Source organism: Oncorhynchus mykiss, chromosome 13 (genome assembly GCF_057628025.1).
Source record: "Oncorhynchus mykiss isolate SJ-2025 chromosome 13, ASM5762802v1, whole genome shotgun sequence".
NCBI classification, from domain to species: domain Eukaryota; kingdom Metazoa; phylum Chordata; class Actinopteri; order Salmoniformes; family Salmonidae; genus Oncorhynchus; species Oncorhynchus mykiss.
The window spans coordinates 30,661,449-30,684,633 of record NC_143034.1 but is presented as its reverse complement, the minus strand read 5'-3'; the positions used below and the strand labels follow the sequence as shown (position 1 = coordinate 30,684,633).

General features: G+C 41.8%; 2 protein-coding genes across 7 annotated transcripts in view; both read left to right on the top strand.

Annotated features, from left to right (window-relative positions):
* LOC110485953 (peroxisomal acyl-coenzyme A oxidase 1) overlaps positions 1-1,800 on the top strand; it is a 28,450-nt gene extending 26,650 nt beyond the window's left edge. For both annotated transcript variants that reach the window (XM_021557213.3, XM_021557214.3), the window contains exon 14: positions 309-1,800. In XM_021557213.3, the coding sequence (XP_021412888.3) occupies positions 309-359 (51 nt within the window). In that variant the 3' untranslated portion in view covers positions 360-1,800. The remainder of the gene's footprint in view (positions 1-308) is intronic.
* Positions 1,801-2,419: 619 nt separating this feature from the next.
* Positions 2,420-23,185, top strand: part of LOC110485109 (inactive rhomboid protein 2) — a 51,040-nt gene continuing 30,274 nt past the window's right edge. For 3 of the 5 annotated variants that reach the window (XR_016485811.1, XR_016485810.1, XM_036940624.2), the window contains exons 1-3: positions 2,572-2,725; positions 11,754-11,910; positions 20,349-20,510. Coding sequence is in view for 2 of the 5 variants with exons in the window: in XM_036940624.2 (XP_036796519.2) it covers positions 20,361-20,510 (150 nt within the window). In the remaining 3 variants the exon portion in view is untranslated. Of the gene's footprint in view, positions 2,726-11,753; positions 11,911-20,348; positions 20,511-23,185 lie in introns of all 5 variants that reach the window. The other 2 variants (XM_090196012.1, XR_016485812.1) reach the window with 2 other exon arrangements.

The following is a 23,185-nucleotide window of genomic DNA, read 5'->3' as shown; positions in this document are numbered from 1 at the left end:
TGAATTTACGGTTGATTTTACGTTTTTTTTTTTACCTTAGTTCGTTATTACGAACATGAATAGACCATTTTGAGAACCATTTACAAGGATTTGTTTCAGATTATGATCAAGAGCCAAATTATGTCTGTGTTCATTGCGTTGTTTGCCTACATAAAGATGGCAAACTAATGAATGATTTGCTGTAGTAATAAGTCTCCTGCAGAGTAACCTTGTCCCAAGGCTATTGCTACCGACAGAGAGAGGGAGCCGGTGGGTGGAAGAGACTATCTGCAGAGTACTCAAATTGACCCTCCTTCCTTCTCTTCTAGGTCCACGAGTCCTACCACAAGTACCTGAAACCCCTGCAGGCCAAGCTGTAAGATGGCCTCTGAGCCTTCTCACCTGACCCCTCCACTACAGGGGACGGGAAGCACACTAACAACACTAATCCAGCAGTGGGACCCCAACATGGCCGCCGCTGCCCGTCCACCAATTGGAAGGGGCTCATTCCACCCGCCCCTTCTGTGTTTAACCAACCACAGGTGGTGGAACATTTTTAAAGGGGAACCATTGGAGACCAGCCGCCTTACCCCACCTCTACTGATGTGCTGCTAATGAATCAATCATTCTACTGGACTTATTCAACTAGTACTTAGTTTATGAGTTTAAATATACCCCATGCCTTGTTAATGGGTGTAATCGAAGGTCCGAGAACCATAAGATGGAGAGGAAGAAAAACTGTAGTTAGCATACGAGGTGGCCTAAAGATGAAGGGGTTTTGATGACTGATCCTTGTGATCTAATCAAGCTCTTTGGATCATGTACATTGCAAATCACTCGATTTGTTGAGATATGTTGAATCCCATTTTTTTTTTTTTTATCTGTATAATTTCTCATCACAGTATTTGATGCTAATGTACTGAGGATGGTTGTCTTTAGTAGTGGGTGACGGGTCAGTTGTGGTTTGCCATGAACCAAAGGTGTGCGTGTCTCTGTCTAGGTGTGAGAGAGTTTCTGGTTGTGGGGTAACGAATATGATTAGTGAATAACGAGTTGATGAGTAAGCTATTCTAGTGATTTGAGAAAGGGGGCCTTTCAATTCTTGCACTTAATACAAACCACTAGTATATATGCATGAGGATCTTTTCTACCATGTGGGGCTTAATTACCAAGAAATGACATGAAAATCAAACTAGCTTGAAGAACAAGGTCGTATTCATTAGGGCACACTGTGGTAAAACGTCTTGCAATGGAAAGAGAGGTTCTTATTGAACAAGTCCGTGTAGTGTGTCGTCCCCCCCATCTGTTTCAATCAGTTTTCTTTTGTTTGGTGCCTATTGAATAGAACCCTGATTCGGAACAAGTACATTCTTCAACACAATGAAATAAGTATTTTTATACTCTGATTACTAGCTGTTGATTGTACTGCTGTTGACTTTTACAGTATGTTGCAGATTGATACATGATTGATACATTTTCAAATGGAACGAAGCAGTAACTACTGTTTCTGGGAGGATTATGTGCCAGAGGAATTTGACTGACTTTAATGAAGCTAACATGGTAGTATTATCACACATGGTCCATGCATATATTTTTGATTGATATATATGCTTTATCAATTTATTTTCTGATTTCCGTTGCAATATAAGGATGTATGATAATTATTTCAATGTACCTACTGAATTTTTGTTTAACAAATATTTGTGATAGTATAAGAAATCTATTCAGTCTGAATATGTTTTAAACTTGATTATGTTTATTGAATTGAAAGTGAATAATTTGCTTAATGATCTTAGTAATAAACTGGAAAAAACTATCAAATGATGTTCATGGTTTCCTTCAACTTTGTTTCATAGACTGCCAGAAGCAACCACTAGATGGTGTTATGAAATCAGATAGGAAAAAAGTCTTAAGTCAGAGCCATGTTTATTCATAACGTTTTAACATTTTATTTCAGTGGCATAGATTTAGGAGAACCAATTCTACAAATGGATGGAGGATAAAGGATTGAGTGTAATAATTCATAAGATTATGAATAGACTATATTAGAGATTATAATAGCACATTAGATTACAACACTGCAATGCATCTGATTCAGAAAATTTGACATTTTTGGGAAATGAACCTGTAGTTTGACAATAAATCAATCCATTCTATTTAAAACCTTTGGACAATGCTAATCTGGATGAGATTCTTCTTCTGGAATTGTGTTAACTCTTGCTTGGGTGGAAATGTCAAATGAAGTCCTCACACTTTTCCGTTCCATATATTACTATAAGCAACACGGGTTACTTTCATGTTCGTTTGCTTTTAGTGTTTTGGGGAGGTATTGCTTTTCCTGGGAAAGTCTCATGTCCCCCTCATTGCGTCATTTAGGCACATTGTGGTAGGGGTGCCAAGCTTCGGGACTCAAAGAGCCATATGATCAAGTTATGTTTATGCCCTTGCACAAACAACAATCATGCAAACATAACCAACACGTAGAAAATGATTACAGTCCATCAGCTGCGGACATAGCTGTACTATATTCATATTATTTCTAAACCATTCTTGACTTCTGTGTGTGTCTCAGTTATCAGATATGTTAGTCCTGTCTAGTCTCCGCCCACCGCCGAAATCAGGATATTTGGAGAGAGAAGGAAAGTAACACGTTGGTGCAACATTGTATGATTTTTCGGAACATAAATTGCATCTTATTCCGAGCAACATTGATGAAAGCAACGTATATATATATTTTTCCTTACAGGTGAGTAGCCTATTTTTCTCATCCAACATTGAATAGTTTTTTTCAAAATGTGTTTATGATCGAAAGGTGGGCACAATGTGTGTGTTTTTTTTTTTTTTACCAGTCCTCTTATCGGAGTTTCAGATAGGGAAACAATAGGGAAAGTGTAGACGGGAGGAAGTCACATTAAAATTAATTATAAAGTCATTTGAACTATTTCAACATCGGAATTGGGATTCTCAAAAGGACCGTAAACGACATCATGGCACGTTTTAACGTGCGTATTCATTCCGCTGCTCCGGGTGGAAAAAAATAATTAACTTTAGTCAAATGTGTCAATTTTATCTTCACATACAAACCTTCGTTCAACTTCCGTCAAACGCCCGCTAACTGGCCTCACGTTAGAATTCCCGTTGGTCTCCCATTTTTCCAGAAAACGTGGGAGGGTTTGGTGTGTTGACACGACAGGATACAGTATCGTTTTTTTTTACTGAATTATGCAGGCTCTCACTGTTAAATGCAGGTCAACATTGTTAAATAGTTGCTACATAATTTTCTTATCTTGTTGCCAAAGTTATGATATGAATACGCGAACATGCCGTTTGATAGATGTTTGCCACACCGTCACTGACTGTAAACTGTAAGATTAATGTACATGAGTTAACATTTCTTCCTGGGGTTAAATAGTGAGAAAGTAATGTGTGATATGAGTATTATATCTGTATGTGAAGGCTAAAATATCATTTTAACCCAGTCTGAAATGATTGGTATACCATTAGTTTATAACAACCATTGTTGCAGGGCTGAGAAACTGGTAGAAATCTGCAGATATGTAGTTCAAGACAGGCCTACAATAAACAATCCATTCCTCAATTAGGCAGGCTATCATTAGTGCTATTTTATTCATTCGTGTTTCAAACAATGGAGTCTTACAGATCTCTCCCTTTTGAATTATGCACACTGCAGTGCATTTCAGAGGGAACAAAGAATAGAATGTCGATAAGCAACCACTGACCCACAACATCTGCATCAGTCGTCTTTAACTGTAAGTTCTGCTACACCACAGGTGCACCTGCTGTCAAGCTAACGAAGCATAGTAGAGCGAAGTGGAACCTATGTAAATGCCTAGGTTGCAGGTTGACACAGGAGGGACACAGAACAAGTCAAATGGTCATGGTTGACTGGACTGGACTGGGAATCAGAAACAACGTTGGTTTTCCAAACATTTAGAAGTGATACAATAGCTAGTTTTTCATCCAATTGTCAGCAGATTTTCATGCAAATATTCTAAAAGCTGCATAAAACAATATGCTTGTTTTCCCACCAGAGATGTTTCCATCAAAATGACTTGTTGAGGATAAAAATGTGACTTTTGCGGTCAAATCCCCATGTTCCAAAATAAAATGACCATCGCATATTCAACTTTACTGATGGTTTTGTCACAAACTGTTGCGTTATATTGCAAATGTTCCCACTCGGGTCTTGGCTTGTGTGCTCTAGCCAACAGCTTGCACATACACTGGTGAGATTATTATGGTTAAGAGCAAGATCATTTTTTGTCTGTTAAACGGCAGCCAAGCATCGATCATCTTGTCATTAAAATAAGACTGTTGATATTTATTGTAAAGGAGTATAATAAATGACATGCTTTCCCGAGTCGTAGTGGGAGGACCACACAACATATCGTTGTGTAACTCCAAGTTTACTTCCATATGATGGTTATTTAAATACTGTACATTAAAAAAATGTATTCAGACACTGACTTTTTCTACATTTTGTTACGTTACAGCCTTATTCTAAAATGGATTAAATAAAACATTTTCCTCATCAATCTACACACAATACCCCATAATGACACAGCGAAAACAGGTTTTTAGAATATTTTGCAAATGTATTAAAAATAATTTAAAAGATACCTTATTTACGTAAGTATTCAGACCCTTTGCTATGAGACTCGAAATTGAGATCAGGTGCATCCTGTTTCCATTGATCATCCTTGAGATGTTTAAACAACTTGATTGGAGTCCACCAGTGGTAAATTCAATTGATTGGACATGATTTGGAAAGGCACACAATTGTCTATCTAAGGTCCCACAGTTGACAATGCATGTCAGAGCAAAAACCAAGCCATGAGGTTGAAGGAATTGTCCGTAGAGCTCTGAGACAAGATTGTGTTGAGGCACAGTTCTGGGGAAGGGTACCAAAACATTTCTGCAGCATTGAAGGTCCCCAAAAACACATTGGCCCCCATCATTCTTAAATGGAAGAAGTTTGGAACCACCAGGAGTCTTCCTAGAGCTGGCCGGCCAGCCAAACTGAGCAATCAGGGGAGAAGGGCCTTGGTTAGGGAGGTGAACATTAACCCAATGGCCACTCTGACAGAGCTCCAGGGTTCCTCTATGGAGATGAGAGAACCTCCCAGAAGGACAACCAGCTCTGCAGCTCTCCACCAATCAGGCCTTTGTGGTTGAGTGGCCAGATGGAAGCCACTCCTCAGTAAAAGGCACATGTCAGCACGCTTGGAGTTTGCCAAAAGGCACCTAAAGACCCTCAAACCATGAGAAACAAGATTCTCTCTAAGATTGAACTCTTTGGCCTGAATGCCAAGCGTCACGTCTGGAGGAAACCTGACACCATCCCTACGGTGAAACATGGTGATGGCAGCATCATGCTGTGGGGATGTTTTTCAGCGGCAGGTACTGGGAGACTAGTCAGGATTGAGGGAAAGATGAACGGAGCACGGTACAGAGAGATCCTTGATGGAAACCTGCTCCAAAGCGCTCAGGACCTCGGACTGGGGCGAAGGTTCACCTTCCAACAGGACAATGACCCTAAGCACACAACCAAGACAACACAGGAGTGGCTTCGGGACAAGTCCTTGAGTGGCCCAGCCAGAGCCCGGACTTGAACCCAATCAATCATCTCTGGAGAGACCTATAGCTGTGCAGCGAGGCTCCCCATCCAACCTGACAGAGCTTGAGAGGATCTGCAGAGAAGAATGGGAGAAACTTCCCAAATACAGGTGTGCCAAGCTGTTAGCGTCATACCGAAGAAGACTCGAGGCTGTAATCGCTGCCAAAGTTGCTTCAACAAAAGTACTGAGTAAATGGTCTGAATACTTATGTAAATGTGATGCTTCAGTTTCTTATTTTTAATACATTCTAAAAACCTGTTTTTGCTTTGGCATTATGGGGTATTATGTGTCGATTGATGAGGGACAAACACCATTTAATCCATTTTAGAATGCTGTAACAAAATGTGGAAAAAGTCTGAGTACTTTCCTAATGCGCTGAATGTGTGGTATGTATGTATGTACAGTGGGCTCCAAAATTGCTGGCACAAATAATGCATAAACAAATATAAACAATATAATTATAGAGAGAAACTCAAAATACCAACATGTGAGAAATACTGTACTTTATTAATGTTTCAATGGAACCAACAAAAATAATTTATTGATTTAATTAAAAATCAATATCCTCCAAATCAAGGTTTCACAATTAATAGCACCCTTAAATATTATTGTAATTAACATCTACTAAAATTAAACCACAATTTAAATTAAGTCTTAAGGAACTATATTGAGCCATTTACATCACTTCCTGTTTCACTAGGGTATAAAAATGAGGTAACACACATGCAATATCCCTTTGTCATCCAACACCATGAAGAAAAGAAAAGAACTGGCAGTTCAAAAGAGACAGATGGTCGTAGTCCTTCATAAACCCGGTAATGGCTACAAGATCCACAAACGATTGAATATACATACCACTGAGCACTGTCAGGGCAATTATTTAAAAATTCTAAAGATGTGTGTTGGACTTTCCAACAAAACAATGACCTGAAACATACCTCAAGATCCACACAGAAATGGTTCTGTGACAGCAAAATCGATGTTGTGCCATGGCCATCTCAGTCGCCGGACCTCAATCCAATCTAAACCCCGTGGGCTGAGTGGAAGAGGGCAGTTGATAAGCGCAAACCCAAGAATGTGAAGGATCTTGAAAGGATCTGCATAGATCTGCATGTCCAAAATCCCTCCAAATGTGTCAAACATTACAGGACAAGACTCTATGCTGTTATCCTTGCCAGAGGTGGTTGCACTAAGTACTAAATGAGGAGTGCCAATAATTATGAAACCTTGATTTGGTTAAATGTATTTTGTATTAAATAATTGTATGATTTTGGTTGGTTCCATTGAAACATTAATCAAGTACAGTATTTCTCACATGTTGGTATTTTGAGTTAATCTCTATAATTATATTGTTTATATTTTTTTAAGTGTTTTGTGCATTGACAGTCAGGGGTACCAGTAATTTTGGAGCCCACTGTATGTGTATGTCAAAAGTTTTAGAGCACCTATTTATTCAAGGGTTTTTCTTCATTTTTACTATTATTACATTGCAGAATAATACTGAAGACGTCAACACTATGAAATAACTCATATGGAATCATGTAGTAACCAAAAAAGTGTTTTAAACAAATCAAAATATATTTTATATTCTTCATAGTAGCCACCCTTTGCCTTGATGACAGCTTTGCACACTTGGCATTCTCAAATCAAATCACATTTTATTGGTCACATACACGTGTTTAGCAGATGTTATTGCAGGTGGAGCGAAATGCTTGTGTTTCTAGATCCGACAGTGCAGTAATATCTAACCATTAATATCAAACAATTTCACAACATATACCCAAAACACACAAATCTAAGTAAAGGAATTTAAGAATATATAAATATATGGATGAGCAATGTCAGAGCGGTATAGAGTGGCTAGTGATTTCAAGTCTATGTACAGTGCCTTGCGAAAGTATTCGGCCCCCTTGAACTTTGCGACCTTTTGCCACATTTCAGGCTTCAAACATAAAGATATAAAACTGTATTTTTTTGTGAAGAATCAACAACAAGTGGGACACAATCATGAAGTGGAACAACATTTATTGGATATTTCAAACTTTTTTAACAAATCAAAAACTGAAAAATTGGGCGTGCAAAATTATTCAGCCCCTTTACTTTCAGTGCAGCAAACTCTCTCCAGAAGTTCAGTGAGGATCTCTGAATGATCCAATGTTGACCTAAATGACTAATGAGGATAAATACAATCCACCTGTGTGTAATCAAGTCTCTGTATAAATGCACCTGCACTGTGATAGTCTCAGAGGTCCGTTAAAAGCGCAGAGAGCATCATGAAGAACAAGGAACACACCAGGCAGGTCCGAGATACTGTTGTGAAGAAGTTTAAAGCCGGATTTGGATACAAAAAGATTTCCTAAGCTTTAAACATCCCAAGGAGCACTGTGCAAGCGATAATATTGAAATGGAAGGAGTATCAGACCACTGCAAATCTACCAAGACCTGGCTGTCCCTCTAAACTTTCAGCTCATACAAGGAGAAGACTGATCAGAGATGCAGCCAAGAGGCCCATGATCACTCTGGATGAACTGCAGAGATCTACAGCTGAGGTGGGAGACTCTGTCCATAGGACAACAATCAGTCGTATATTGCACAAATCTGGCCTTTATGGAAGAGTGGCAAGAAGAAAGCCATTTCTTAAAGATATCCATAAAAAGTGTTGTTTAAAGTTTGCCACAAGCCACCTGAGAGACACACCAAACATGTGGAAGAAGGTGCTCTGGTCAGATGAAACCAAAATTGAACTTTTTGGCAACAATGCAAAACGTTATGTTTGGCGTAAAAGCAACACAGCTGAACACACCATCCCCACTGTCAAACATGGTGGTGGCAGCATCATGGTTTGGGCCTGCTTTTCTTCAGCAGGGACAGGGAAGATGGTTAAAATTGATGGGAAGATGGATGGAGCCAAATACAGGACCATTCTGGAAGAAAACCTGATGGAGTCTGCAAAAGACCTGAGACTGGGACGGAGATTTGTCTTCCAACAAGACCATGATCCAAAACATAAAGCAAAATCTACAATGGAATGGTTCAAAAATAAATATATCCAGGTGTTAGAATGGCCAAGTCAAAGTCCAGACCTGAATCCAATCGAGAATCTGTGGAAAGAACTGAAAACTGCTGTTCACAAATGCTCTCCATCCAACCTCACTGAGCTCGAGCTGTTTTGCAAGGAGGAATGGGAAAAAAATTCAGTCTCTCGATGTGCAAAACTGATAGAGACATACCCCAAGCGACTTACAGCTGTAATCGCAGCAGAAGGTGGCGCTACAAAGTATTAACTTAAGGGGGCTGAATAATTTTGCACGCCCAATTTTTCAGTTTTTGATTTGTTAAAAAAGTTTGAAATAGCCAATAAATGTCGTTCCACTTCAAGATTGTGTCCCACTTGTTGTTGATTCTTCACAAAAAAATACAGTTTTATATCTTTATGTTTGAAGCCTGAAATGTGGCAAAAGGTCGCAAAGTTCAAGGGGGCCGAATACTTTCGCAAGGCACTGTATATAGACAGTAGCAACTCTCAACCAGCTTCATGAGGAATGCTTTTCCAACAGTCTTGAAGGACTTCCCACATATGCTGAGCACTTGCTGGCTGCTTTTCCTTCACTCATTCCAACTCATCCCAAACCATCTCAATTGGGTTGAGGTTGGGTGATTGTGGAGGCCAGGTCATCTGATGCACTACTCCATCACTCTCCTTGACCAAATAGCTCTTACACAGCCTGGAGATGTGTTTTGGGTCATTGTCCTGTTGAAAAGCAAATGATAGTCCCACTAAGCGCAAACCAGATGGGATGGCGTATCTCTGCAGAATGCTCTGGTAGCCATGCTGGTTAAGTGTGCCTTGATTTCTAAATTAATCACTGACAGTGTCACCAGCAAAGCACCATCACACCTCCTCCTCCATGCTTCACGGTGAGAACCACACATGCTGAGATCATCCGTTCACCTACTCTGCGTCTCACAAAGACACGGCGGTTGGAACCAAAATATCACATTTGGACTCTTCAGACCAAAGGACAGATTTCTACTGGTCTAATGTCCATTGCTCGTGTGTCTTGGCCCAAGCAAGTCTCTTATTATTATTGCTGTCCTTTAGTAGTGGTTTCTTTGCAGCAATTTGACCATGAAGGCCTGATTCACACAGTCTCCTCTGAACAGTTGATGTTGATATGTGTCTGTTACTTGAACTCTGTGAAGCATTTATTTGGGCTGCAATTTCTGAGGCTGGTAACTCTAATGAACTGCCGCAGAGGTGACTGGTCCTCATGGGAGCCAGTTTCATCACAGGGCTTGATGGCTTTTGTGACTGCACTTGAAGGAACTTTCAAAGTTCTTGACATTTTCCGTATTGACTGACCTAAATGTCTTAAAGTAATGATGGACTGTTGTTTCTCTTTGCTTATTTGAGCTGTTCTTGCCATTATATGGACTTGGTCTTTTACCAAATAGGGCGATCATCTGTTTACCACCCATACCTTGTCATGTATATATTTTATAATATTTGAGCATGAAGGTGTTTCCACAGCCATTGCTAGCATAATACATTTTACAGACACACAAAGATCCTAGACCATATCGAACAAACAAATTGTTTGTCGACATTTATAAAACTGTCCTGCCATTTCAGCCCAGTCGTGACATATTTTTTCATGCATCAGGTAATTCATCCCAATGACATGGTTGGATTGAAACTGGATAATGACCATTCAGGCCTACAGTCGTCCATTCTGTCTTTCCTCCCCCTTGGATTCTATTGAGTCATGCTTGCAATCCCACTGCCCCTCCTAGGTTTCAGCTCCAGTTCTCAACTGTTGTGCCACAACATGCCTGCCAGAAAGCATCAGCTTTGAATCTCTCCTAGCGACAGGCCTCTTCCCAGTAGTATCTGTGGGCTCATTGGGATTTTTTTCCTGCTACGTCATGGTAATGCCAATTTATGCAAATTCAGCTTCCATTCTGTCTGACACATCATCTTTCGCTTCGACACGACACAGGAAAAGGGCCTCAACCTCAACCTGAAAGGAGGCAAGGCCGCTCTGGTCGTGGCACTTTGAACTTTGACACGTTAACTTTGATTCTCATGAACATCAGAGCATCGGAAGTTCAAAGCTTCATCCATTTTCTAATTGATGACCACTGATCCAGGGAAGGGATCTGACTTAAATGTCTGTGAATATTGGAGGAATGTGTGTCACAGACCCCGTAGTATCCCTCTGTGTCTTCTCCAGGTCGCTCTCATCTTCTGAGTGAGCCAGAGACTCATTCCACAGGCTGGAGGCTGGCTGTCTAGCTGGCTGGCTTCCTCCTTGTGCTGTACTGCTCTCTAATGCGGCTGCACCGACGACAAGCCAAAAAAAACATGACATGCCGTGTAACTGGGAGATATCAGCACGGTCTATGTTGGATCTAGTTTGAAAGGTAGCCCTGTTTTGCGTTTGGTGTCTTGTGTATTCAAAATGTTCATGGCCCCTGAAGGCAGCTAGGGGTCTCGGTAGGGGTGATGGAGCTGCGATACTTGTGGTAAGCTTCCCGCCATGCAAGTTTGGACCTGCATGCATGCTCTGGGAAGTGCAGATTCAGTTTCAGTTATTTCCTGTCCAGCTACAGTAGAACACTAACCAAGAATACTGTGTCAAATCACTCACAAGAATTCTGTAGTTTCTCTGAGAAGCTTTTAATTGCTCAAAATGACAGAAGAGCTTTTGAGGTCAAATAACCTGGCATACTACTGTATTTTTCCCAACAAAAGTTCTTCAACTATTTGATCACAAGAAATAACTAGCCATTTGAGCATTGTCATTACCACACACATTGTGTTTAGGTGGACAAGAGTGAGGGGTGATTTCAGTTGCTACACTGATGTATCGATGCATTCTGAAGTTACTTTCCGACACCATTCGATTGATTCGCCCCCCTGGTATGAAGAGATGACTGTTTTTGCCCGTTCATCCATGCACATGCAAGTTAGATCTTGAATGCTATTGACATATTGCGCAATTTGCACAAGTCCTTTTGAAATCTATTGAAGTCTGACATTTGTCAAGATCTCGAGCCTCTCGCAAGTCTCTCAAAGTTCTTGGTGGGTACTTATCTACTATGTTCTGACTTGTGGTTCAAATGCTCTTTCAGGTTGCAGCAATCAGGGTGGTAGAGATGTTACTGGTCACAGGATGTGGAGATGAGGCAATCATCTGAAGGACCGTTCCTCTTTCGCCCTGCTGCGAGTGGTTGGAGGTAACAGAGACCGATCGTCAGGCAACACCCATTTCTGGAGGCGAGGCGAGCAGTAAGTGTGAACGCTGTTCCACAGCTCCAAATGTGTGACAATTATGTCAAGTGACAAAATATGTGGTGATACAGTATTTAACTGGTTTCATTTTTGTTATTTGTTTGAAACAGCTGTGTTTCCTGCACTTTGAAACGTATATGTTGTGTGTCAAGAGTTGGTGTTCATTGAAGAAGTGATGGAGAACAATGGATGTATTGTACAGCTGAGCATCTGCGCTGCTCTGCACAAGATGCCATTGAAGCTACAGTATATTCTTCAGTGGATGTTGTCGTGCATTTCACAGCAACAAGTGAAACTTCTGCATAGGTATCTAGTCTTAGAGTCTTAGCGTAGAACACAAAGGAAGGTTAATTGGAACCCGACACTCTTAAGCATGTAGCCATGTACAGTACCAGTCAAATGTTTGGACACACCTACTAGTTGTAGAATAATCATAATAGTGAAGTCATCAAAACTATGAAATAACACATATTGAATTATGTTGTAACCAAAAAAGTGTAGAACAAATCAAAATATATATTATATTTAAGATTCTTCAAAGTAGCCACCCTTTTGCCTTGATGACAGCTTTGCACGCTCTTGGCATTCTCTCAACCAGCTTGATGAGGAATGCTTTTCCAACAGTCTTGAATGAGTTGCTGAGCACTTTTCCTTCGCTCTGCAGTCCAACTCATCCCAAACCACCTCAATTGGGTTGAGGTCAGGTAATTGTGGAGGCCAGGTCATCTTATGCAGCACCATCACTCTCCTTCTTGGTCAAACACGCCTGGAGGTGTGTTTGGGGTCATTGTCCTGTTAAAAAACAAATTATAGTCTCACTAAGTGCAAACCAGATGGGATGCTGTATCGCTGCAGAATGCTCTGGTAGCCATGCTGGTTAAGTGTGCCTTGAATTCTAAATAAATCACTGACAATGTCATCAGCAAAGCACCATCACACCACCTCCTCCATGCTTCACGGTGGGAACCACACATGCTGAGATCATCCTTTCACCTACTCTGTGTCTCACAAAGACACAGCAGTTGGAACCAAAAATCTCAAATTTGGACTCATCAGACCAAAGGAAAGATTTCCACCGGTCTAATGTCAATTGCACATGTTTCTTGGCCCAAGCAAGTCTCTTCTTATTATTGGTCCTTTAGTAGTGGTTGCTTTGCAGCAATTTGACCATGAAGGCCTGGTTCACACAGTCTCCTCTGAACAGTTGATGTTGAGATGTGTCTGTTACTCGAATTCTGTGAAGCATTTACATTCCTGTGGCGGTCCTCATGAGAGCCAGTTTCATCATAGCCCGCAATGGTTTTTGCGACTGTACTTGAAGAAACTTTCAAAGTTCTTAAAATGTTCAGCATTGACTGACCTTCATGTCTTAAAGTAATGATGGACTGTCATTTCTCTTTGCTTATTTGAGCTGTTCTTGCCATAATATGAACTTGGTCTTTTACCAAATAAGGCCATCTTCTGTATACCACCCCAGCTTGTCACAACACAACTGATTGGGTCAAACTCATTAAGAAGGAAAGAAATTCCACAAATTAACTTTCAACTTCTTATGGCTGCAGGGGCAGTATTGAGTAGCTTGGATGAATAAAGTGCCCAGAGTAAACGGCCTGCTCCTCAGTCCCAGTTGCTAACATATGCATACTATTAGTACATTTGGATAGAAAACACTCTGAAGTTTCTAAAACTGTTTGAATGATGTCTGTGAGTATAACACAACGCATATGGCAGGCAAAAACCAGTTCAAAAGTTTTTGAACTCAGCCCTATCGAATACACAGTGGGATATGGTTAAAGTTGCACTTCCACTAGATGTCAACCGTCTTTAGAAACTTGAGTGAGGCTTCTACTGTGATGTGGGGCTGGATGAGAGCTCTTTGAGTCAGTGGTCTGGCAGAGAGCCAGGTCCTGGTCACGCGCATTTCACATGAGAGCGACCTGCGTTCCATGGCTATTCTACAGACAATGGAATTCTTCGGTTGGAACGTTATTGAAGATTTATGAAAAAAACATCCTAAAGATTGATTCTATACTTAGTTTGAAATGTTTCTACGACCTGTAATATAACTTTTTGAACTTTTCGTCCGACGTTCTGGATCTGCACGAGAGTTTTGATTTGTGTACTAAACACCCTAACAAAAGTAGCTACTTGGACATAAATAATGGACATTATCGAACAAATCAAAGGATTCCTGGGAGTGCATTCTGATGAAGATCATCAAAGGTAAGGGAATATTTATAATGTTATTTCTGATTTCTGTTGACTCCAACATGGCGGATAATTAAAATGTTTTCATGAGCGCCATTCTCAGATTGTTGCATGGTTTGCTTTTTCCGTAAAGCTTTTTTGAAATCTGACACAACGGTTACATTAAGGAGAGGTATATCTATAATTCCATTTGTAACACTTGTATTTTCATCAACATTTATGATGAGTATTTCTGTAAAATGTATGTGGCTCTCTGCAAAATCACTGGATGTTTTTGGAACTACTGAACGTAAAGCGCCAATGTAAACTTTTATATAAAAATAAACTTTATCAAACAAAACATACATGTATTGTGTAACATGAAGTCCTATGAGTGCCATCTGATGAAGATCATCAAAGGTTAGTGATTTAATTTGATCTCTATTTGTGCTTTTTGTGACTCCTATCTTTGGCTGGGAAAATGGCTGTTTTTCTGTGGCTTGATGGTGACCTAACATAATCGTTTGTGGTGCTTTCGCTGTAAAGCCTATTTGAAATCGGACACTGTGGTGGGATTAACAACAAGATTACCTTTACAACGGTATAAGATACATGTATGTTTGAGGAATTTTAATTATGAGATTTCTGTTGTTTTGAATTTGGCGCCCTGCACTTTCACTGGCTGTTGTCATATCAATCCCGTTAACGGGATTGCAGCCATAAGAAGTTTTTAACAAGGCACACCGGTTAATTGAAACGGATTCCAGATGACTACCTCATGATGCTGGTTGAGAGAATGCCAAGAATGTGCACATCTGTCATCAAGGCAAAGGTTGGCTACTTTAATATAACACTTTTATTTGCTTACTACATGATTCCATATGTGTTATTTCATAGTTTTGATGTCTTCACTATTATTCTACAATGTAGAAAATAGTCAAAATAAAGAAAAACCCTTCTATGAGTAGGTGTGTCCAACCTTTTGACTGGTACTTGTAGCTAAACTCACCCAGGCTGTACTGTATTTGGGCTGACCTGTTCATCATTGAAGCCTATGACAGAAAGTGAAACATGAGACCGACTGCCCTTGCCTTTGTCTGTTTGGGAACTTGGCTCTAAGCCATTACCACTTCTAACTGTAACTAGCTATCACCGGTGGCGACCAAACCTAGCCATTTCTGAACAAGCACATTCCTGTCTGCCTGTGTCCAGGGCTGTGGTGTGCGGTGGCAGCTGTGCTTGGCGTCACGTTAACATGCAACAGTAGCACTCTGTGGGCTATAGGGGCTTGGTGACAGACACGCACTTTCCGCAGGATACACACTCACACACACTTGTACAGGAACACACGATGGCACCAAACACCAAGTATGGAAATGAAGCATTGACGCTAATCTGCTATTGACTTAAGGCCAGGGTCATGTTCATTAGGCACCCAACAAAAGAAACCAGACTGAAACAGGGAGGGGCTAACTGGTGCTTGTCCCATAAGACGTTTTTCATTTTCAGTTGCAAAATGTATACCGGTGTGTGTGTGTGTGTGTGTCCTAATAACAATGACCCTGCTCGCAGTCATGACATCTTCAAGAGCTCCACTCTCAACACTGGCCCCAATGTAAAGAATTGGACAGATTAGTTTTGAAGTCCCCAGAGAGAGGGGGTGGAGAGAGAGACTGGGAGTGTGGGAGCTCGTGATACATGAGTCATGTGATAGGAGCACTATGGTTGTCACCCTGGGTATGTCACTACACATTTGTGACTCATTACTGGGATGTGTGACTGGGCTGGGACTTGGAATTAGTGTGTACACTGAGTGTACAGAACATTAAGAACACCTGCTCTTTCCATGACACAGACTGGCCAGTTGAAAGCTATGAACCGTTATTGATGTCACTTGTTAAATGCACTTCAATCAGCGTAGATGAAGGGGAGGAGACAGGTCATACAATTATTTTAAAGCCTTGAGACAATTGAGTATTGTGTATGTGCACCATTCAGAGGGCGAATAAGCAAGACAAAAGATTTTAACGGGGTATGGTAGTAGGTGCCAGGCTCACCGGTTTGTGCCAAGAACAGCAACGCTGCTGGGTTTTCCACCCACAACAGTTTCTGTGTGTATCAAGAATGGTCCACTGCCCAACTGTGGGAAGCATTGGAGTCGACATATGCCGGCATCCTTGTAGAGTCCATGCTCCCGACGAATCGAGGCTGTTCTGAGGACAAAGGGGGCGGGGGTTGCAACTCAATATTAGGAAGGTATTCTTAATTTTTTGTACACTCAATGTATGGCATCATGAGCTGTGTTGTCACCTTTTCTTTTACAAGACTATTGTGACACTGTGTTTTAGAGAGACTGGGAACTAACAATCTACAGTACTGTGCTCCGTGTGCTGGGAGTTACTGTGGAAGCCTTGGGCCTTGGGCTGTGTTGTCACATCTGCTGTTCCCAGACTACCGTGTGAGTGAGACTCCCTCTGGACTCAGTTAATCATTTGTTACAAATGTTCCATATTGATCAAGAAAACATACCCTTATGCCACCATCTAGAAGCTACTATCATGCTTTTTCACTCGCTCTCTAACGATTGGGTAAATGTTCAGTCAACATCTGAATGTGCAGCAACACAAAAATTCCCCCCTGTGAGGAAATCATAATCCTGGAGCTGTTGTTTCCCTGGGGACTGCAGATGATGATGCGCAGTGTTCCAGTATTGCCTGAAAATCACTTCTATGTTGCTCGGTAATCTCCCTAAATGTATTTTGGCTGTGGAGGGGAAAAACTATGATGACACAATTTATAGAAAACCCAACCCACATCGCAGGTCGGTCATTGACCTATTGTTATCCTATCCAAGATCTGTTGGCAAGACAACCAGGCTATTGTTATAGTATTGGCTTAGAATAGGTGTTGACTGTTGTTCATGCTACCAGTCACATAGGTATTGTCCTAATAGATGTGTCAAAACTCTCATTGTCATCAACAGGGTAATCTCAGTGAGCAATCTGGGAAAACCTTTGAGTTTTGGCTATTCTGGTTCTGGTAATCTGTCATCTCCACACTACATTATCTGTTATGGATGGTGTTGACATTGATTGACTCATAATTGTTAAGATATGGCTGAAGATATAGGATTCATATCACAAAGATATACATAAAGATGGGCAATCCAGTATGCAGAGGATAGACGTTGCGAGTATTATTTCCATAGGCCCATGCATGTAGAATGTGACTCCCAATGAGACAATGTCAACAATGAGACTGATCTCTCTCTTTCTCCACTCGACCAAAACAACACCACCCTGACTCACTCCTTGACTGTCTCCCGGCGGAAACGATAAAAGCCTTCTCCACGTTGACAGACTGTGCGGCTAGCAACTGTCTGCCACTAAAGCACGGCACCACACTGTTAAAACCCCTCCATTAGTGAAAGCCTTGGATATTTCATTATGTGAGAGGGTGTGGGCCTGACCCGGTCCCATAGGAACATATGAGTTCTCCCATCCCCCAACGTGTCTCTGTACTATTCTGCTCTCACAGCCACGGGCTTGATTGCCCTCCTGCTGCCGTTCCCCGACGTTGACACCAAGGCCCTTTTTATTTTGCTATTGCAACTCCAAGGTTTCAGGACCTTGACTAGATCTATAATGGACACGTATTGACCAGGGAGAATACCGCTGTAGGAATATTGCAATCTTGAAACGATACAATGACACAATTCAAGAAGCCTGAAGAATGAGGACTAATTGAGCTCTGAGTGGGGGTCCAGAGGCCGATGATGATGATGATTTCTAACGGAGACTTGAAGCTGGGGACAGGAAGGCATGATTATGGTTGTGGCTTTGAGCAGATAAGAAAGGTAGGCCTCTGTACTGATATGGAATGTATTTTTAGTTGCGTTTAGTTTATTTGATCACTTGAAGGTACACCTACAAAATGATGCACTTGATTTAAGAATCTTCGAGGGTGAACACAATGGTTGACGACTTATTTCCACTGTGGTCCTTAAGCAACATCTCATTTAGAGATGAGGGACTCGGGGTGGCTTTCAGAGATAGTTATTGCATGGTGTTACGGTATGTAAACACTTCATGATGGTCTTCCTGTGCACATGGCTTGGCAGTCAGTCCATTAATCATTGCAGGACTAAATTGAAGTTTGCTTTTCTGGAAGGTCTATACAGGGATTTTTCTGCATAGAAAATGCTTGGGCAGGCTGTCTTAAGTCCAAACAGTGTAATCTAGTCATGAATAATGATGAGTGAGAGGCACAAGGATCATACCAGGCACAAAGATCATACCCCCAAGACATACTAACCTTTCACCATTACCAGTAACGGGAGGTTAGCATTTTGGGGGGGAGGGGGGGGTTATGATATTTATGCCTCTGTAACTTTCTCACTCAATATTCACGATTCATTCATGATTATCCGTAATCATGGTAGCATCCACATTAATGTAGAATTGTTCAGAAAAATATTGTTTTCTTATTTACAATAGAAGTGAGTCCAAAATTACACAATACATGATTTACCATTCATTTATTTTGGAAACAAAGTAATCTGAAAGACACCGTAAGTGAATTTGTCCAAATACTAATAACAGAACTAGATGCATAAGTGTTTGATCTTGAATCCAAAATGCTGCAGTATAGAGTCAAATTAAAGTTTCAGCTTCACTGACCAAAGAATTACGTAGGGTGGTATATATATAGATAGAATTTTAAGGCTAGCGATATCTCTCTTTCTTTCTTTCTTTCTCTCGCTCTTTCTCTAAAAATGTGTCCCAGAGTGAGTGCTTTCTAGGAATGACATGTTTCAGCCTACACCCCCACTAGCACTGTCAAGTAACAAGCTATTGTCTCAGTCACCTCAGTCTCAACTTAACCTGACACCATGCATTCATTCAAGCTCCTACCACGATGCTTCTGTCCAATGCCGGGCTGGCGTCCTACAGACGAGGTCACAGCCCCTACAGAAAACCTATTGTTAACTCATTCAGGGTAGAGGCCTTCCAGAGCCCTTTAACTAATTGCATAGAAGGGTTGTTAACACACAGGGTTGCTAATGTAACTGATTTATGGGGTCTCGTCCAGGATCTCATCAAACTAACATGGGGGAAAAAACACCTGCCGTTTTTCTAATGCATATTTGCTTGGACAGGCAGTGTTTTCCTTCAACAGATATTGTTATGTATGTGGCGGAAAAAGGCAGGCTTCTCTCTCAGGACCTACTGGGCCCCAGTGAGATGGATATTGTTTAAGTAGTGCCGGTCAGCGACTGTTACCCAAGAGTGAGGCTAGTGCGCCAGGCTCCTATTCCCTCACATTGCTGGGTCTTGTTCATTAGGGCGTGCAAAGGAAAACGCTTAAACGCTTTGCAACAGAAAACAAGAATGAGCGTTTCTTATTGGCCAAAACCTGGTAGTCCCTCCCTGTTTCAGTCCGTTTCCTTTTGTTTGGTGTCTAATGAACGCTACCCTGGGGAATGAGACTAGGGTTATGCCTCTGTTGTGACAAGAGTTATCGTATAGGGTTTCTTTCCAGCTTGACCCACTGACCTAGTCTACATATAATGTGTGTATTTAAGACACAGTAGCATGCCCAAATGCGCACATATAATATATATTCTTTAGCCTATATCTGTGGAGTTCTGAGGAAAGTTAGATGGAGATGTCCAGGGAATAGATTTTATGGTGTTGGGACCGCTGGTGTCTGGTTGCGCAACATTCGTGTGTGCTGTGGAGGGCTACTTTTGTGTTTTTTTTTTTAATGGTTTAGGTGATGGGCTTTTACATGGAAAAAGGATGGTATTCAAATCCAGTGGTTTCCCTTCCCTATACACACGTGTGATAGGTTCTTTTCAGCAGGGCAATGTGTCCTTCCTTGTTGCAGATAGGAGTTCCTCTAGTCCTTTGTCATTTGGCTAATATGTTTGTGTTAAAGTCGCTACTTCAATTAGATCCTGAATGGTTCGAAGTGCCTGTCAGTGTTGTTTGTCTTTTCAGTAGGACGTGTCTGAGTAGATCAGTCGTTGTAAATGGAGCCACATTTGCGCAGGTTGAGAATGAAAGTGGAAGTTGTAGGCTCCGGAGAAATAGAGGTGACATGAGGGTTGTGAGGAATGGAAAGGAAGAAAGGGTCACCGCTGGTTTCACATCTCTTTAAGGAGGAAGAAAGAAGAAATGTTTGTCTTTGAAGAAGATTCCATCTCAAACGTGCCATTAATCAATTTTACTCTCGTTTGCCCTCAGAACTCAGAAAGGATGGTGTCACAGGAAGGGGGGGAGCCTCCTCCTAATGGCAGCCAATCAGACAGCCGGTTGAAGAGCAAGAAGCCGCCCAGTCTGGTCATAGCCATCCCTGCCCCAGAGGAGGAAGAGAGGGTTGAAGAGGGAGCTGAAACGGTCAAGCAGGTACCCCTTTTGACCTGATCTTTCCACTTTGACCCCTCTTTATGGGAACATGTTCTGTACTTGGAAAATGGCAGTTGATGCTCTGATGAAGGCCATTTCAATAGGAGAGGGAAGAATTGGCAAGCCAACTTTAACAGTTGGTAGAATAGTCGAGGAGTTTCAGCCCTCAACTGAAAGCATTCTCCTCTATAGTAAAAGTGTTATCTCCCTTGCCTTCATACACAGTATGTCATGGGCACTGGGCCAGCCATATACCAGCCAGACCCCCCCCCCCCCCCCCCAAGTCCACTCATGCTAGTGTTGTGCGGTCACTCACGACTAGCTACTCTATAGCAAAGCCGAGATATGCCCTGTTAACATTCCTGTCATTACATTTTGGCCTTTATAAATAGGGCCAGGGTTTTTTCTGAACTGGACATAATTACCCCCAAAATCCAGACTTTGTTCCCCCCTATAAGACCCATAAACGGCCATTTGACAGCTGATCTGGTCTAATGTAGTTACATGAGCTAATTTTTGGGTACATGTATCCATTTTCCTGGTTAACTCACATCTCTTCTCTGTCTCTGTCTGGCTGGCCTGGCGCACCCCGGGGGACTCCTTCAGATGAAGTGGTTATTTAGCCTAAAATGATCTGCTCCAATCACGCATGAAGCACTCCCTGCACCATTACTTGTCAAAGGTCATCATTTTTAGGCGTCTGCCTGCAGAGTGGATGTGTAGGAAAGGGATGAGGGAGGGAGGGTGTGTGTGGGGGACAATGGATGGGTGGGTAGGTGAGTGTGTGGGTGGGTGTGTGTGTGTGTGTGGGGGGGGGGGGGGGTGTTTCCCCAACAAAGAGCCTCTGGTCGCAGGCTGGCTAGCTAAGCACACCCCCTGCTGGCTGACACACATGCAGCTCACATGGCTCCTACAATACTCCGTTAACTCCACAGTGACTCCACAAGTCGTTAGCCAAGTCGCCGTTAAAGACACGAATGGGCTTTGAAATAACATTACAATGGAAAAATATGAAGCTTTAGGATGATCTGGTGTTTCCTAGTATCACTTCTATGTTTTGTAAAAAAAAAAAGTCTGAGAAAAAGAACTCCTTGCTCTGCCATTCTTACACTTCTGTTCTGGAATAAGGTGATTGATCTGAGCTAAACCGGATAGTTGTAATCACTACAGGCAATGGAAGGCTGTGGGCTGAATCATAGCAAAACAATCATGCACTTAACACGCATTTCCGTCCAAATGTTCCATTGACGACAATGCACGATTTACACGATCTTAAAATGATTCACACACCGCAAGGGACGATTTAGCCCAGTAGTATACCAGTGATGGCGTGAATTCCATTTATATTCAGTCAGTCCATTTCAAGTGCCCTTTACTTTCATGGCCTGCGGTATACTGGCTCTCTGAGGTAGGGTTATGCTCAGTAGGTCTACCTGTATACTGACTCTCTGAGCTAGGATAATACTCAGTAGGTCTACCTGTATACTGGCTCTCTGAGCTAGGATAATACTCAGTAGGTCTACCTGTATACTGACTCTCTGAGCTAGGATAATACTCAGTAGGTCTACCTGTATACTGGCTCTCTGAGCTAGGATAATACTCAGTAAGTCTACCTGTATACTGGCTCTCTGAGCTAGGATAATACTCAGTAGGTCTACCTGTATACTGGCTCTCTGAGCTAGGATAATACTCAGTAGGTCTACCTGTATACTGACTCTCTGAGGTAGGATTATGCTCAGTAGGTCTACCTGTATACTGGCTCTCTGAGGTAGGATTATGCTCAGTAGGTCTACCTGTATACTGACTCTCTGAGCTAGGATAATACTCAGTAGGTCTACCTGTATACTGGCTCTCTGAGGTAGGATTATGCTCAGTAGGCCTACCTGTATACTGACTCTCTGAGCTAGGATAATACTCAGTAGGCCTACATGTATACTGACTCTCTGAGCTAGGATAATACTCAGTAGGTCTACCTGTATACTGGCTCTCTGAGGTAGGATTATGCTCAGTAGGTCTACCTGTATACTGGCTCTCTGAGGTAGGATTATACTCAGTAGGCCTACCTGTATACTGGCTCTCTGAGGTAGGATTATGCTCAGTAGGTCTACCTGTATACTGGCTCTCTGAGGTAGGATTATGCTCAGTAGGTCTACCTGTATACTGACTCTCTGAGCTAGGATAATACTCAGTAGGTCTACCTGTATACTGGCTCTCTGAGGTAGGATTATGCTCAGTAGGTCTACCTGTATACTGGCTCTCTGAGGTAGGATTATACTCAGTAGGCCTACCTGTATACTGGCTCTCTGAGGTAGGATTATGCTCAGTAGGTCTACCTGTATACTGGCTCTCTGAGGTAGGATTATGCTCAGTAGGTCTACCTGTATACTGACTCTCTGAGCTAGGATAATACTCAGTAGGTCTACCTGTATACTGGCTCTCTGAGGTAGGATTATGCTCAGTAGGTCTACCTGTATACTGACTCTCTGAGCTAGGATAATACTCAGTAGGTCTACCTGTATACTGGCTCTCTGAGGTAGGATTATGCTCAGTAGGTCTACCTGTATACTGGCTCTCTGAGGTAGGATTATGCTCAGTAGGTCTACCTGTATACTGACTCTCTGAGCTAGGATAATACTCAGTAGGCCTACATGTATACTGACTCTCTGAGCTAGGAT